We start from the raw sequence: 15,840 nt of genomic DNA, 5'->3' as shown, positions 1-15,840 counted from the left end.
TACACAAAAAAGAAATCAGCATTTAACTATTAATATTGTTCTGATTTAATTAACTGTTAAGGCAAAGCTATTCTCAGCAGCTTGTATTGTGTTAATAAAGACCCCTTCCATACTTTATCCTCCATCCCCCCCCTCCCCCCCGCACAACTCTTCACTGGCATGTTGCTGTATCTGAGGGTATGTAATTTTCTGCTGAGTTTTCATGAGTGTCTGGCTTGACAGGCTGGCTGCACAGCACAAGCACTTGGGTTGTGGAGACTGTCAGGGCTAGCAGAGCAGGATGGTTTTGTCCTGACTACACTACCACTCCTTAGCACTTGAACCACATGGCAGGTCTGTGCTAGGACAACCAGTTTGAGCTTGAAGTACCTCTTAACCTAAGCTAGATGTCGTCAGGTGGTTGGGAGTCACCCGACACTACAGTTCTGCTGTGTTACTCAATAATATTTCGAAAATTACAGCAACAGGAAAGAAGGAAGGAAGAGATGTATAAAGTCCTGTTTCTGTGATTCCAGAAAAATTAAACCTAATTTAATTGCAGTAGTCTTTCTAGAAAGTCAGCTTTTCCTCTCAGATGTGTAACAATAGCACTGATGATACTGAAATGCTGCTAAAGAACCTTTCCCCTAATTGGTATCCCCTTAACTTTAAGGATCAAGTATTGTTCTTACCAATAAAATATGATATAATAGAATCATAGAATCATTTTGGTTGGAAAAGACCTTCAGGATCATCGAGTCCAACCATTAACCATGCCCTGGAGTACCCTGTCCACTCGCTTTTTGAATATCTCCAGGGATGGTGACTCAACCACTTCCCTGAGCAGCCCATTCCAATGTTTGACAACCCTCTCAGTAAAAAAATTTTTCCTAATATCTAACCTAAATCTCCCTTGCCTCAGCTTGAGGCCATTTCCTCTTGTCCTATCTTCAGCCACCTGACAGAAGAGACCAACACCCACCTCACTACAACCCCCTTTCAGGTAGTTGTAGAGAGCGATCAGGTCTCCCCTCAGCCTCCTCTTTTCTAGACTGAACAGCCCCAGCTCCCTCAGCCACTCCTCATAAGACTTGTGCTCCAGGCCCCTCACCAGCTTGGTTGCCCTTCTCTGAACACGCTCCAGCCCCTCCATGTCTTTCCCGTAGTGAGGGGCCCAAAACTGAACACAGGACTTGAGGTGCGGCCTCACCAGTGCCGAGTACAGGGGAACAACCACCTCCCTGCTCCTGCTGGCCACACTATTTCTGATGCAGGCCAGGATGCGATCGGCCTTCTTGGCCACCTGGGCACACTGCTGGCTCATATTCAGCCGGCTGTCAACCAGCACCCCCAGGTCTTTCTCTGCCGGGCAGCTTTCCAGCCGCTCTTCCCCAAGCCTGTAGCGCCGCATGGGGTTGCCGTGACCCAAGTGCAGGACCCGGCACTTGGCCTTGTTGAACGTCGTACGATTGGCCTCAGCCCATCGATCCAGCCTGTCCAGATCTCTTTGTAGAGCCTAGGAAAGAGTCTGATTATTCCCAGCCACGATTCCCACGTAGCCAGCTGAACACTGCATTGTCATCTCCTTAGGGTGGTCCATTAAGCATATGCCTTCCATGATGAAGTTCCCCCCAAATTCTTGTGTGACAGTTGGCAATAATATGTTCCGTTACAGTCATACATGGGAATCTGTAGGAAGACTTTAAAAAAATTAGAAAATGGATTATGAAGCACACATTTTTAAATTTAATGGTTTTTGAGGGTCCGACATCTTTTGAGGCTGGCAATATTGTACCTATAATAATGATATAGTACAATGGTAAGCATAAGTATCAATTGACTCTGCTGTTGCACCCTAGAAAGTTGGGCTGAGTTTCCTAGAGGGTCAAGTTTTTAACCCTGGAGGGACAAAACATAAATGTATTCTTGGAGTATCAAAACATGAAAAGAATGGAAAGAAACAGAAGAACAAGCTGTCAATGGTCTGAGAACTTTTCAGTCAAATAATTTTCTTCCAAATTCAACCTCCAAAGCTTTCTTCTGATAGACGAACAATTTCTTCTAATCCCTACGTATGATTTATAGTATAATAAACACATAGATTATCATCAGGGGATGCTGCAAGCCTACAGTCCTGCTGGAGCTTTATACTTGAACTTTCAACTGAGTCCAGAACAAAGCATTTGTAGATTCTTTCAGGAGTGCCAGATGTTTAACAACTTTAACACCTGCATTATAAATGGAAATTATTTTGGGAAAAAATAAAAATACTAATACACTTATACTGCTTGGAATGACTAATTTTTTTCTTTAGTGTTACTCAGTGGGGTAGAGTAGGACCCCATCTTCCTCTAGATGCCATTTGGGGGCATATAAGAGCTATGTACATGACACATTACAAGGAGCCAAGAGGGGGTTTCAGCAGTGTGCCTGTAATATACTTACACCATCAGCTACATAGATCTTATCTAAAGTATTTCTGCATTTGTCAGTACTGCATTCTCTGCTTCTCAATTGCTTGAAAAGATGCGCTTATTTAATATGTATTTCCTTGTACATGTACTCTGTTAATTATTCTGCACGTATTCAACCAGGTATAATGTCATGTTTCCATGAAAGCTCTGCACAAATTCTGCATTTTAAAACGCACAGCTGGTGATCTTCCTTCTGACACTGTGAAATGCACGTTCACAATGAAACAAGAGTCTGAGCATACTAACATTACAATGACAACTACTTAGGTAAGGTATTTAATCACACTGAATAAACCTTCAGCTGATATTAAATATTAAAAGGAGAACAAGATGATGAGTTTTCCTTTACAAATGCAAGTATTTAAATCAAGTGAACTGCTAATGGTCAAAAGCAAGACAGTAAAATGCAGTGACACAATACAGACAATATATTCTTAAATAGGCAGTAAATGAAGTCACTCAGCTGTCCCATCTGGATATTAACCATGTGACATTGCCAGGTGCAACTCCTTAGTTCACTAACATCTGATGGACTAGATGTTGCAACTGGAAGATTCTTTCCACCGCTCTGCACCTTGGAGCAGGAGGGTGTGATGTGCCATGGGGATTGTACCTTCCGCACCTCATTGTGCAACATTTTTCCCAGCACGTTTTTTCGTGTGGGAGAAAAAAAATAATTCATATAAACCAGGAAATATTTAGGAAATAAAGCATGTTTGTTAAAACTAAGATACTGTTAGTCTAGAAGCATTATCTTTTGGTTATGAAATTGTTAAAATTCTTTCATGATCTAAGTTTGAGGAATATTTCCTTTTGAAAAAGCTACTAAATGTTTAGAAAAAAATGGATCCTATTGTTGAAGATTTTGTAGCCTGTTCTCCTGAACACTGAGTATTAAAGAACTTTGTGCTAGATTGTGATTTTCTCTTTTTTGCAGATGGTCCTGTGTCAGTTGGAATGAGTCTGGATATTGCAAGCATTGATACAATATCAGAAATAAATATGGTATTGTAGCTTTTGCAATCTCTTTCATTTGCTTGTTGATAAGCTAATGTCTTGTGTTTACAGCTGCTGGCAGTGTGACTTTGAGGCTTTTCTCTTTGTGCAGTCAATGTGTGTTAGGAGATGGAATTTTATTTTTCACTACGGATAGTGGCTATAGCACTATACTTATAGAAGTGCGGCTGCAAATCACACCTCTCACAGATGCAAACAGAAATTTGCTACTGAGTATTAATCTTGACGAAGGGCATGTAGACCAGTATTTATTTGCCAGATGAAACGCCTAAATCTTTACGCATTTCAGAAAATTAAAGATGTATTCATGTGACTTTGAAGCCACTCCCTTTCCTTGTGATTAGACACAGCTGAACTCATGTTATTTTTCTCTTTTGCTGTTACTGTCACACATTAATTTATCCCAGCTGTGTTTCATTACATTTGTGTAATTTTATTTTTGAACAAACTATGAAGTGGAGTATACTTTTCTAATTAAAGATCCTCTGTTGGTACATAGAAATAAAAGGAAAAATTCATTAATCAGATATTCAATATTAGAAAATATTTGTGTGCGTGTATATATATAAAAATGTGTACACATATAAATAAGTATCTAAAAAAAAAAAGTGTTATGTATATAAAAGTACCTCACCATTTCACTACTCAGGCTTCCACAGAAGTTGAATATTAGAATCCCTCTGTACTTAGTAAGTACTAGTATGTAGAAAGGGGAAAGTAAGGTCAGAACTTAAGATGAACTTATCATACTGATAAAAACACACTATAAACCCAAAAGCTGATTAAAAAGGTGCTAAGAAATAGTGTGATTTTAATGTAAGACTACAAGGCATATCTGAATTGAAGGTGAATTGGGCTGAGAGCTATATTCAAGGTCTTGATAAATTTGGCACCACTGTTTCCCCTGTGATGCTGAAAGGATAAATTGTGCTAAAAGATGATGATTCCTTCCTATTTCACTAGCTTCTGTTTTTTTGTCTATCTGAATTTATACAACTTTTTCCAAAATTTTCTTAAAAAAATGCATTATTTAGTAGTTTATGTGAACAAAGTGATGTTTGCAACCACGTATATAGATCATGCTAAAATTTAAAGATTTACAGAGCCAGATTATCTGCTTGCAAAACCCTGATGACTTCAACTGATTTATAGCCCCAGACTTAGGCCATCAGCTTTTACTGTAAAATTCCAATGACCGTAAGAACAAAATCTGCTCAAGATAATATTTCTTAATGATGTCAAGCTCACATCAAGCGCTGGAAAATTTGGCAGTACGAGAGCCTGCACAACTGCTATTGGAGTGCCAGCATTTAAGAACGGGGCGTGGAGAGTCACAGGCTATTTGTGCCCAACAGCTGTTTCCATATACTTTTGTAAAACAGAATATAATATAGGCTTGCTCTGTATGATAATTTTGTTTTTTCTCTTTCAGGACTACACAGCTACCATATTTCTAAGGCAGCGGTGGACTGATGAGAGACTCTGTTTCGATGGTAATAAGAGTTTAAGCTTAGACGGTCGGCTTGTGGAAATGCTTTGGGTACCGGATACCTTCATAGTTGATTCAAAAAAGTCTTTTCTTCACGATATCACTGTTGAGAATCGTCTTATAAGAATATACCCTAATGGAACAGTCTTGTATGCTCTACGGTATGTATATAACACATACCAGCCTATTTGGCTTCTACCTGCATTTTAAACCTTCCAGGTTAGCATGATTTTGTGCTTAAGAAACTTCTATTCGTAAAAGTAGAATACGCATGGTCTTGTAGTGTTATGAATATGTAACAATGTCAGGCATTGGAACAGGCTGCCAGGGAAGTGATTGAGTCACCGTCCCTGGAGGTATTCAAAAAGCCCGTAGACAAGGCACTTCAGGACATCGTTTAGTGGGCATGGTTGACAGCTGGACTCGATCTTAAAGGTCTTTTCCAACCTAAATGATTCTATGATTCTAGTATGACTGACCAACATGATTAAATTCTTAAATTTAATAATAGGTCTCACTTTCTTCCCTGAGTAGACCCTTTTGCTTTCATGTAGACCAAATACAGGAATTGCATTTTGCCATTCCAGTTGTTTTGCAATGAAGTCATCACGGAGGAAAGCAAGCTGTGATGATTGATTTGCATTATTTGTTGAAGATTATCCTTTATAATAGATTTTGATAAATATTACAAAATCGTAAAATGTATTGTGTAATATCAACAAAGGAAAAATGCACTCCGTAAGTGAGAAGGGAGCAGGGGATGGCCTTTTTAGGCTGGAACTGAACTCAGCTATTCTGGAGTGGTTTGGGATGCTATTACTCTTCCACATTAAATAACGGCAAATACTAGATTTTTTTCCTTGCAATAGATATTTGCCTGCAAATATTAGTGCAAGAAGGATACATGGCTTATTATTATTTTTACTGATGACTGAATTTTATCCCCTTAATAATGAGTAATACTTTTTTTTTTTAAGGATCACCACAACTGTTGCATGCAGCATGGATCTGACTAAATACCCAATGGATAAGCAGATGTGTACTTTGCAACTGGAAAGCTGTAAGACACTTAATCCTTATTATTTTTATACAATTAGAAAAATATTTCTGATCTTCTTTAAGGGCTGCTAGATATTATTATCAAAGAGGCTGGAATTTTCAAAGCAGCCAAGGGGCAGTACGTGACCAGTCCTTGTTGAATTACAATAGTATCTGTATACAAAGATAAATGCACGAGGCATCACTGAAAAAAGCATGGCAGTACTGAAATGCTGCCATGCTATTAATGATTAAACAAAATCTCAGATTATCATAGGCCTGGTTTTGCAGCACATCCTGCAGTTATTCTGTTGGTCTTCAGGGGGAGTTCTGTGAGCAGATATTTTCCAGCACAGCCGGGAACATTTTTTTTTCTTTCTCTTTCAGATAGCAAGTATTTCATCCACCCCGAGGCACAATTCTTTTAGGAAAGAAAGAAATTAGAATAAGGCTTATTTGTAAGGCATAGAGTTCATATTTAATTAATTTACTGTCTTCATACTGAAAACAACGTAACTGTTTAGACAGTTCTGTTCTGAGATGGATATATACAGATCCTTCTATGACTTACTTAATTGTCTTTATGCCACTGCCCTCGGAAAAAATGCCATCCATTGATGGACCAAGACTAAATGTACCTTTATAGGTTCTCATTTTATCAATCAATGTCCTCATAATTTTCATTAAAATATGCTCTCTACTACTTTGTAGACATGGGTGCTTTGCCAATACCAGAATGTGCATGTTTATAGTTAACTTCTTTGTTATTATTCATAAGACTCTAGCAAAATATTTTTGCATGGGATAATGTAAAAGGGTGCCAGTCCTGAAGGATGAAAATGTATGTTCAAATATACATCAAGACCTATCCAAAATCTTTTGGAAGGTTTTTCAGTACTCGTCAAGTTTTATTCTTTACTATTTCAGATGTGTGTGTTCTTTATCTCCTGTTGGTAATGACCAATTAGAATATTGCTGCAAAGTTTCATTTTAGACAGAACCACAAAGGGAATCAACCCCAAAACCTTCCTCACACAGGAGTCCCTCTAGAATCAGCAGTTTTATAAGATCTGTTTAACAAATAGTGATTTGAATTAGAATTTGGATTTATCTCTAATTTATTTTGCTTTGAAAAAGCATATTGGTAACTCAGTGCATATGGATTTACATCAGCAGCATTGCCTAATGAGTCATGTAAATGAGTCATTTAATATTTTCTCTAGTTCCAGAATGAAATATATGTCCCACAGGAACTTAAATCTACTTGACAGCATTAAAAAAAAAGAGAATTCCCTATATAATTAAAAATAAGCATTTTTCAGAATGATTCCATCTGCTTTTTCAACAGTGCACAAGTGTCTTCTGTCCAAGGGGAAAACATAGTAATGTCCTCACAAATGCTCCCATGACACTGGTGTTTAGTTTTAAGGCAAACAGCTAGAAACAATAAATGTAAAAGGAAAGAGCATGCCTTTAGCTGTGGCCCTTTTTCTTCAGTGCGCTGTAATACTTTCTTTTAGGTACGCTGGAAGTGGTGTTTGTTCCCTCGTGAGATAAGCTATTTCAATATATAGATGAATAATGACATCATCCTAGAATACTGCTTGCAAATACCATTACCTGGAATTAAGAATTGTGAATGCAACCATGCATACACATCAACACAAATACTGACATTTATAAATAAAATGTAAAGTATATAGCAAATATTGGAGCTGAAACAAAGTGTTAGGCCTTGTATCAGGTGATCACTAATGTAAAGACAAACATGACATGATACTACCAAGTAATGGCTTTACACAGAAAAGCATACCTAGTGGCTTTTACAACATGCTGTTCCACTGTTACTAGTTAATAACACTAATTGACTTCTACTTTCTACACAGCAAAATACATTTCAGACAAAATGTCTATTATTTTTTTTCCTCCCCTGTCATTGCAACACTTTAGAAGGTAGTACAGGCATATGTTCGGAGACAGAGAGTTGCCACTCTGAGTCTCTGTTGGTATGGCAGATGTGACATTTGGGGACTTGGAGGGCTCCTGTGTCGGTAGGTGCTGCTGGGGGGGTTCATGCTCTCTGCCGTGTGGTAGGGCACACCATCATTCAGTCATACTGGGCTGAGGGCTTTTTTCCTCTTCCTCCGTGCCCCTGCCCGCACCCCCCGGGCCTCCAGTCCAAATACATATTCATGTTTTGGGCCCACCTCTGAAATTTTATTTCCTTTTTGAACTTGTCCTTTAGCATTTATTCAGTGAAGAGCCATGTGAAGGCACTTAACTTGTGCTTGACAATCAGGGGAAATTAAAATTAGCAACAGAAAGGTAAAGTAACTCATTTGTATTAGGCATTATGAATGTTTAATCCCAAATTTACTATTCCTGTAGTTAACCCTGTTGACATTAGCTGCTCGCACTGTATCAGTGAAGTACAGGAATGAGACATTTTGGGCTTGAGGAATTAGATAGAATGAAAACTCAGTGTCATGTAAAGAGAATGGAGATTACTTGTAAAATCAAAATAACATGGCTTAAGGATTTTGACTCTATAAACTTTTTAAACATTTCATAATTAGTAAAATACTAATCCCCTGAATAAAGAATGACTCTGCACAGAGGGACCACTGTGCTATTTAACTTTACTGACTATTGGGAAGACTCTCTCATGAAAATTCTTCACAAATAAAGTTTTGGAATTAGTATTTTCAAAGAATTTTCATAGGAAGGATCACCAAAACTACTAATTGTTCAGCTAATGAAAATACTTTGGAACGAAAAGAGTTCTATTAAAGCAAAACAACCTCCATGTGGAGATATGCTTGTTATCACCCATCTGGGCATTGAGAATTTCTCCCACCTCACACAACTTGGAAGACTCAATATCTTGTAAAAAATATATAAGAATTTACTGTGGTACTCTCTAGTTCTTTGGACTTTAAATATCTGCAGTTCATTTATACTGAAGGAAAGTAAAATGAATCCATGCCTGGAGTCATGTATAAAAACTGCTTCTATGAACCCTTTGTTTTGACTGAGGACAATGCAATCATTTGTTTATAGGAAATGTTACTTTTTTTTCTGTCATCTCCCAAATCTGGGAAATCTCCCAGCATGTGGTTTTAGGGAATTGAGAACTTGGACACCCATGCTTTTGGTTTAGTCTTTTGACCCAGCAGTGTTTTGGCTTTAATTGTTATAAATGTGATAATGTGAGCAGAGATTCCCGGTCATGATACCTTTTCAGAAAACTGCCAATGATAGTGAAAACAAGATTTACATTTAAATAATGGTCAGGGAAAGAATTTTCAGGTGAAATTGTCATTTTAATTGGTAACCAGCACAGTGTTTCCTTGAAATGAAATTTCTGAACTCTTGTTTTTCCTACATTAAATGGCTGTAGGAAATCAGTTCTTTTTTGTTATTGCAAGAACCAAAGCTGTTAACTTAAAAACATTAAAATGGTCTTTTTTATTTTAATGCATGTCTTTTTCTGTGATTCTAGAGCTTTGTTCTTTTTGCAACATATACCCTTGTGCAATGTATTGCCTTATTGTCTGACACTGTAATTTACTTACAATTGACTGGAGTCTAAAAATAATCATCTGCTCATGTTTCTGTCCCCTAAGCTTAGCTATTAACTTGCACAATATAAGTCTGTCAAATACCAGAATGATTGATCTAAGTAAGCTAAAGGAAAAGATGTTCAAATGCTCCCTGTTAACATGTAAATTACATTAACATAGTCCTGAATTAATCATATACACTAGCCTGAAAATTGCCTGCCTTTTAATATAATGGGAAAAAGCTACAGAGGTATTTTAGCTATGATTGTGTCGCATATTGACAAGTGTGTGCAAAATACAGTTGCCTTCTGATAGATGATTCATGTCCCGTCTCAGCTCCTAATTACTACTTGAAGGTTAAGAGGAAATCTCCTGGGGCCCCTGAAGCGTGCCACGCTGTTGAGCCTGCAGAAACATCAGCATCCAAGCTGGTGTCCTTGGGAAGCATCCAAGCTCCTAAGCCAAAATGTCATCCCAAGCTATGACCCAAGCCCAGCTCAGAGCACAGCACCAGCACGCAGCAGCCCTGCTGCTCTCCTCACCCCTTCATTTCTATGGGAACGAGGACCAAATGCACTGCATCGAGAAACAGCAGCCTGGGATGCAACAAAGGGCACACAATGTTTAGTCCAAATACCGGCAGTGCTGTAATCCATCAAAACTGTGTTGCTTTAAAGCTAAAAGCTATTAAGCTTTACAATACCATGTGGTACTAATCTCTTTTATTAGTTTATGTTGTCTATACTGGAATAAAAGATATAAAAAAGACCACCTCCAAAAAAGTCAGCTTTTAAATGATAAGACTTTGCATGTTATTGGGAATTCTGTTGCAAACAGGCATTACATTCTGCCAAAACCCATCATTGTTTATGTCTAATTGTACTTTCTGACAGACAAATAAGAAACAGCTGAACCATAAGTGTGCTCAACACAAATTAATTATTGTGTAAAATAAACACTTCTGTTGGCTTGTGTATCACTACAGGGGGTTATAACGTCAATGATGTCATGTTTTACTGGACTAGAGGAAATGATTCAGTTCGAGGTTTGGACACACTCCGACTCGCACAATACACAGTAGAAGACCACTTTACCTCAGTATCCGAAGCGGTATATGAGACAGGTAAAAACACCCTTCTAATACTTTCTAGGTACAGTTCGGAATATGGCTCTGGAAACAGAGCAACATTAAGGCACTGAGCACATTGCTTTCTCTTAAGATGACAGTTTTCATTTTCTGCTAGATTACATTCTTGAAACCATACATACTTTTCCAGATGTTACCAGCAGAGACCCAGCTAATGTAAAGGTTGAGAGTTTTTGAGCATTTTCTTACCTAAAGAATGATAAACAAGAGATGTATTACTTCTTCCATGTAATGTCAGGAAGAGCTCTTGTGAAGGAAGAAGAGCCTGTAAACTGGGTATTTAAATTGGAGAGAGACCAGGGACCCTGGGTACCCAGCTCAGAACAATTCCCGGCCTTCCTGGAAATAGCCACTCTGGGCAAGTCAAAAGCCTCTATTCAGCCGTGGAAATTTCTGTGAATATGCTGGGTGTTTTTACAACTGCAAGAACTCGGTTTTCATGGCTAGGGCTTGTCGGAGTGGCTCTTTACCTGTGGCAGTCTCTGTCCAGTCTGGTGGGCAGCAGAGCGCAGATTGCCCGGCCTGAGGTTCTGCTGCCCGGGGAAGGGTCAGAAGCATTTCCACAGACCTGCTCTTCTGCTGATCTTAGGAAACTGCTGTAGAAAGTTTCCTCTAACTGCAGGACTTAACCTCAGAAAAGTCTGCTCCTGCTTATTTTCCAGAGATTTCAAAAGCGCTTTCAGAGAGTCCAAGACCTGCCAAACCTGCTTTACGCTCTTTGAGTTACTCTTAGGTCCTTCACTGCTGCTCTTCACTGCACACTCAGTTTCTGTTCTGCACAAGTCAACACGCCAACTGAAAGGGTGGTCTTTAAATGAAGACACACACCTCCTTCAAAGCTGTAATTTCACTAGAGGATATGTTGCTAATTCTGAATCACAGAAATACCCAACAATGAAATAGAGAAACTGTATTTCTGCTTTAATAATTCAACACGGAGAAACTTTATGCTTTAATTTCAGGTATTAATTCAAGGTAAAAGTCAAAGTTCTCTAAATGGATATAAAAGTAGAAATGAAACACATATTAGCAGGCTCCAGGATCACAAAGTATCTTGCTGCTTACATAAGTGACATCTGCTTGCTCTCCTCCTCTTTACAGCTTCTGGGTAAGCAACATCAGGTTCAATCAAAGGAGAATAATCCTGTACTGTTGTTCTACCCAGAAGGGTATTAGGATCTGTTTACCATACAGGAAAGAGGAGGAGGAAACCTGCTTAATTCTTACCACCTTCTATCATAGAGGCCAGACTCTAAAGCCAAAAAAAAGTTCTATTATTTTTTACTAAACAGAATAAAAACAATTTCCAATTATAACTGAAGAGGCATGATCAGATGAACTGTGCTACTCTTCTCAGTAAATGATGCTGTCTTCCTCCCTTTATGTTGGCAGGAATCAATCATATGTATAAAGTCAAAAGCCACTTTTAATTATACATTTTAACACATGCAACTTAATTCAATTAGAATTTCCCACACCTGCTTGTTTCAATTCTCCTGTTCAAGAAAGCCATGTTATCAAGTGCTATGCAGTACTTTTAAAATTAAATCTCGTAATCCTTTTAATTTTCTATTGAGTCATTATGAATTAGGTGCTGTTTTCTACAGTTTTTTGTTTTTTTTTTTTTTTTTTTTAGGAAAGCAGTGCCTACTGTAGCCCCTATTAAAAGAAAAAAACGAACCAGTTTATGGAACTATGTAATCACTTTCAAAGTGAAAAATGATGCTTTGCACTTCCTTAACACCATTAATAGATATCTGAGAGTATTTTATAAATAAGTTACATTATAAATAACAGTTATTTATAACAGTTACGATTCAAAAAGCTAAAGCTAAAGATATGAGAGAAGAGCTGTGTGTAGTATTCCCTAACACAGCAAAAAAAGCAATCAGGATTTGATACTCTGTGAACTTGAACAGACAGTACAGCTGCTGTGCAAGTGAAATATTGTACAACAATGCAAACCCCAAGATCACGTACAGCCACTGACAGAGCCAAATTTAAAATGTAGTCAGCAAAATTCCTGCATAAGTAACTTCAGTAAATTTAAGAAAAGGGCATTGTGGATTAATCTTGTTTATAGGACAGCATGTATCACATAATAGTAATCACATTATTGTAATCACATAATAGTAAGTCAGTTCAAATAATGTTAGCTAGATTGCTGGCTAGGGTTTGGTGTTGACTTCATTTTGGTACAGACCAATTTCATTTTGGATATGGCTAAGTTAATTGCTAGAACCACTTCCTACATGTCTTTTAACTATAGTCCTTATTCTGCATACACTGATACGCTCTTGGACCCCAAAACCATGAATCTGCATCAGTGGCTGCTGGGTTTTTATTTTAGCTGTCTAGCCAACACCACCTGCATTCTCAGAGTAATAAACAGTGATATAAAAAGCTTGCCTTTCTTATTGGAAAAACATAAAAGCAATGAAGGACTGTTACAGTCTAGCTTTTTGTGTAAATAATCATAGAAATAAGGCTGAAATACACTTTAAGAATTCATTTAATCTATTCTCATGTTGCAAGGCAAGGTCATCTATATCTACAGCATACTTCCTGACAGATGTTTCTAGGAGTAAGTTAGACAAACCTCCAAAGTGTCTGCTTCACCCTCCCTAGGTGATTTTTTTCTGGTGATTATTAGATGCATATTTTCCTCATGTCTAATCTTGATCTCCCTTGCTGCATTTCAAACCCATTATGTGGATATAGAAGACAAATTTCCGGCTCTTTTTCAGCAGCCCTTTCGCTATTTCAGGACAGATATATCTTTTCTCAACCAACACTTCCCTCTTTTTAATTCATGTAAATGGTTTCCTAGATCTCCTGTCTTTGCTATTGTTCTCCCATTGAAATTCTCATACCTTTGCTGATGTGCAGCACCCAAAACCGGGTACCCTGTTCCCATCAGATATCCTCCATACAGGGGAGGGTTTACTTAATGCATTTCATGAACTCTGTTCCTCTTTATCCATTCTGGGTTGATATTTGCTTTTCTTGCAGAAAATTGTTGTGCATTTTTTACCTTGCTCAGCTTGCCATTCCTTCTAGTACTCCACCTCCTTTATTGCCCTGTAGCCACATATTCCCTGTGCTCTGTTTAGGGAGCTACCAATTCCTACCTGAGTGTAGGACTTTGTACTTGCTTTTGTTGAATTGCATCTTGTTTTACTCAGGCTGATAGTTGTTGGGATAATTTTGAACTCTAATCCTGTTCTCCAATGTGGTAACGCTCCTCTCTTAAAAGACACTCAGTATGTCATCATGTTTGTTAGTGAGCGGTACTGGGCACAGGACAGACCCATGTGTTCCCACTCAATAAATCCCACAGCAAGCGATAGCTAATTAATCTCAATTAACTTTTTTAATTGGAGAAAGAAGCAAAAATGTCATTTAATACTTGAGGCTAATTGGCTGCTGACAGCTTTTCTTCTGGTTGGCAACTTTCCTTAAGCCTTGCTCTCACTACTGCAACCCTCCTGCCAAGTCTGCAGCAGCAGCAGGAACAAAGAGGCTCAGCTTGCTCAGGTCTTGTCTAACACTGAGTCTTCAGCCTGAGCCTGGAAGGCAAGGAGAGTTATGTCAGGCAGTCAGGGCTCTCAGTGCACTTCCCTGCTTAGAAAACTATGAAGTCAGCAAAGTGGCATATTCAAATGGTATCTTGGCAGAACAGAGGGAAAGAAGAGGCAAAAGCATAAAGTCAGTCTCCTCTCCTTGACACACAAAGACAAGACACCTGCCCTCTTGAAAAAGACTGCAAAGGGAGCTGGCTGCTGTTCCTTGTCTGCAGTCACTGCCAGGGTTTTGATGTCTATCGCAAATCCTGCTTTAGCATCCTTGGGCTAGAGGTCTCGTCAGGCCTTGTTTGGCTATGCAGTGTTGAAATTGTTGACCCCTGGCCACTCCATGTTATCGGCTTCTCAGGTGGGAGGTCATGACTAAGCCAGTAATGAGTTGCTCTCATTTATAATTAGTGATCTGAAAATCACCAAGCATATAAACTATATATAAAGGGTGTATATGAGTGTATAAATATAACAGACTCCTACACAAAGTGAATGTTTATCAGTCAGTCTCTTTCTCTTGAAATAGAGACATTACTTTGGTTTGTCCTACAGGCCCATCAGCGGTTTCCCAAGGCTCAGGGATTTCTCAGTTAACAATCAAAGTTTTCTAGGATTTTCAATTCTTCTTTTTTTGGGGTATGGTACACTGAGTAACTTCTCTCGTTCCCTTTATCAGTTCTTTTATAATCTGTAAGTGCTCTCTAATTGTTATTTCTGAGAACATCTTCTTTGCCATACAGGGCTTACAACCAACCTCAGAACCGTATTCAGTATAATCTTATCTGGTGAGCCTTTGGTCTGCCTCACCTAAGATTCAAGCAGTTACACATGCATCTGTTATCATGTTATGTTCAACTTGCCTATCAGAGCTCATATAATCACTCTTTGTAAACAAGGTTTTCCACTTGAGTTGATGTTGAAAAGTTTTCCATCATTAGTTGTTTTTGTGATAGTTCTGTAAGGTAGAACAGTTTAGAAAGAAAACAGTTTTGGAAAATGCATTGAAGAAGTTACAGTAACATAAAAAACATATGGAAATGCAATGAATAGAATGAATATCAAGGATATTAAGAAGTGGCATTTTTTTGTTAACTTCTGGGAAGTTCTTTGTAGTATAGACACAAATACACATAAACACTTGGAAAACTTACCGTGGCATAATTTTTTTGTACTTTTTTTTTTTACAGGTAAGCTAAATGGATAAATATATCTGCACACCAACACTATATGAAAGGGTTTGTTTAATTCTTAGGAAATGTGAATTTCAAACTCATTTTTTGTAAAGCATTTTTGTGAAGATGAAATGCATGTTGAGAAACCTGTCCTGATCTTTCATTTCCTTTAGTTCTCCTCTGAAGAACAAGTAGAAAAAGAGGTAGTTTATAAGATCTTGACTGTGAAGAACAGAAGACTGATTGTCCTCTGAGGGAGGGACAAAGGATCTGTAATAACAAATTAGCCATACATATTGACACCCTTGGCATCCTACATCGGTCAGAGAATTGCATTTCAGGTGCATGACTTATTTGTGGGGTAGAAGTGGGGGCACTACCCATTC

The 15,840-nt window shown here is 38.2% G+C and overlaps 1 protein-coding gene across 3 annotated transcripts in view; it reads left to right on the top strand.

Moving 5' to 3' along the window:
• LOC128147433 (gamma-aminobutyric acid receptor subunit pi-like) overlaps positions 1–15,840 on the top strand; it is a 51,510-nt gene that overhangs the window by 22,113 nt on the left and 13,557 nt on the right. For all 3 annotated transcript variants that reach the window (XM_052799987.1, XM_052799986.1, XM_052799988.1), the window contains exons 4-7: positions 3,391–3,458; positions 4,903–5,120; positions 5,937–6,019; positions 10,546–10,683. In XM_052799987.1, the coding sequence (XP_052655947.1) occupies positions 3,391–3,458; positions 4,903–5,120; positions 5,937–6,019; positions 10,546–10,683 (507 nt within the window). The remainder of the gene's footprint in view (positions 1–3,390; positions 3,459–4,902; positions 5,121–5,936; positions 6,020–10,545; positions 10,684–15,840) is intronic.

This window comes from Harpia harpyja, chromosome 10 (assembly GCF_026419915.1).
Source record: "Harpia harpyja isolate bHarHar1 chromosome 10, bHarHar1 primary haplotype, whole genome shotgun sequence".
Taxonomy (NCBI): Eukaryota; Metazoa; Chordata; class Aves; order Accipitriformes; family Accipitridae; genus Harpia; species Harpia harpyja.
Note: the sequence above shows the minus strand (reverse complement) of the source record. Positions and strands in the feature narration are given on the sequence as shown.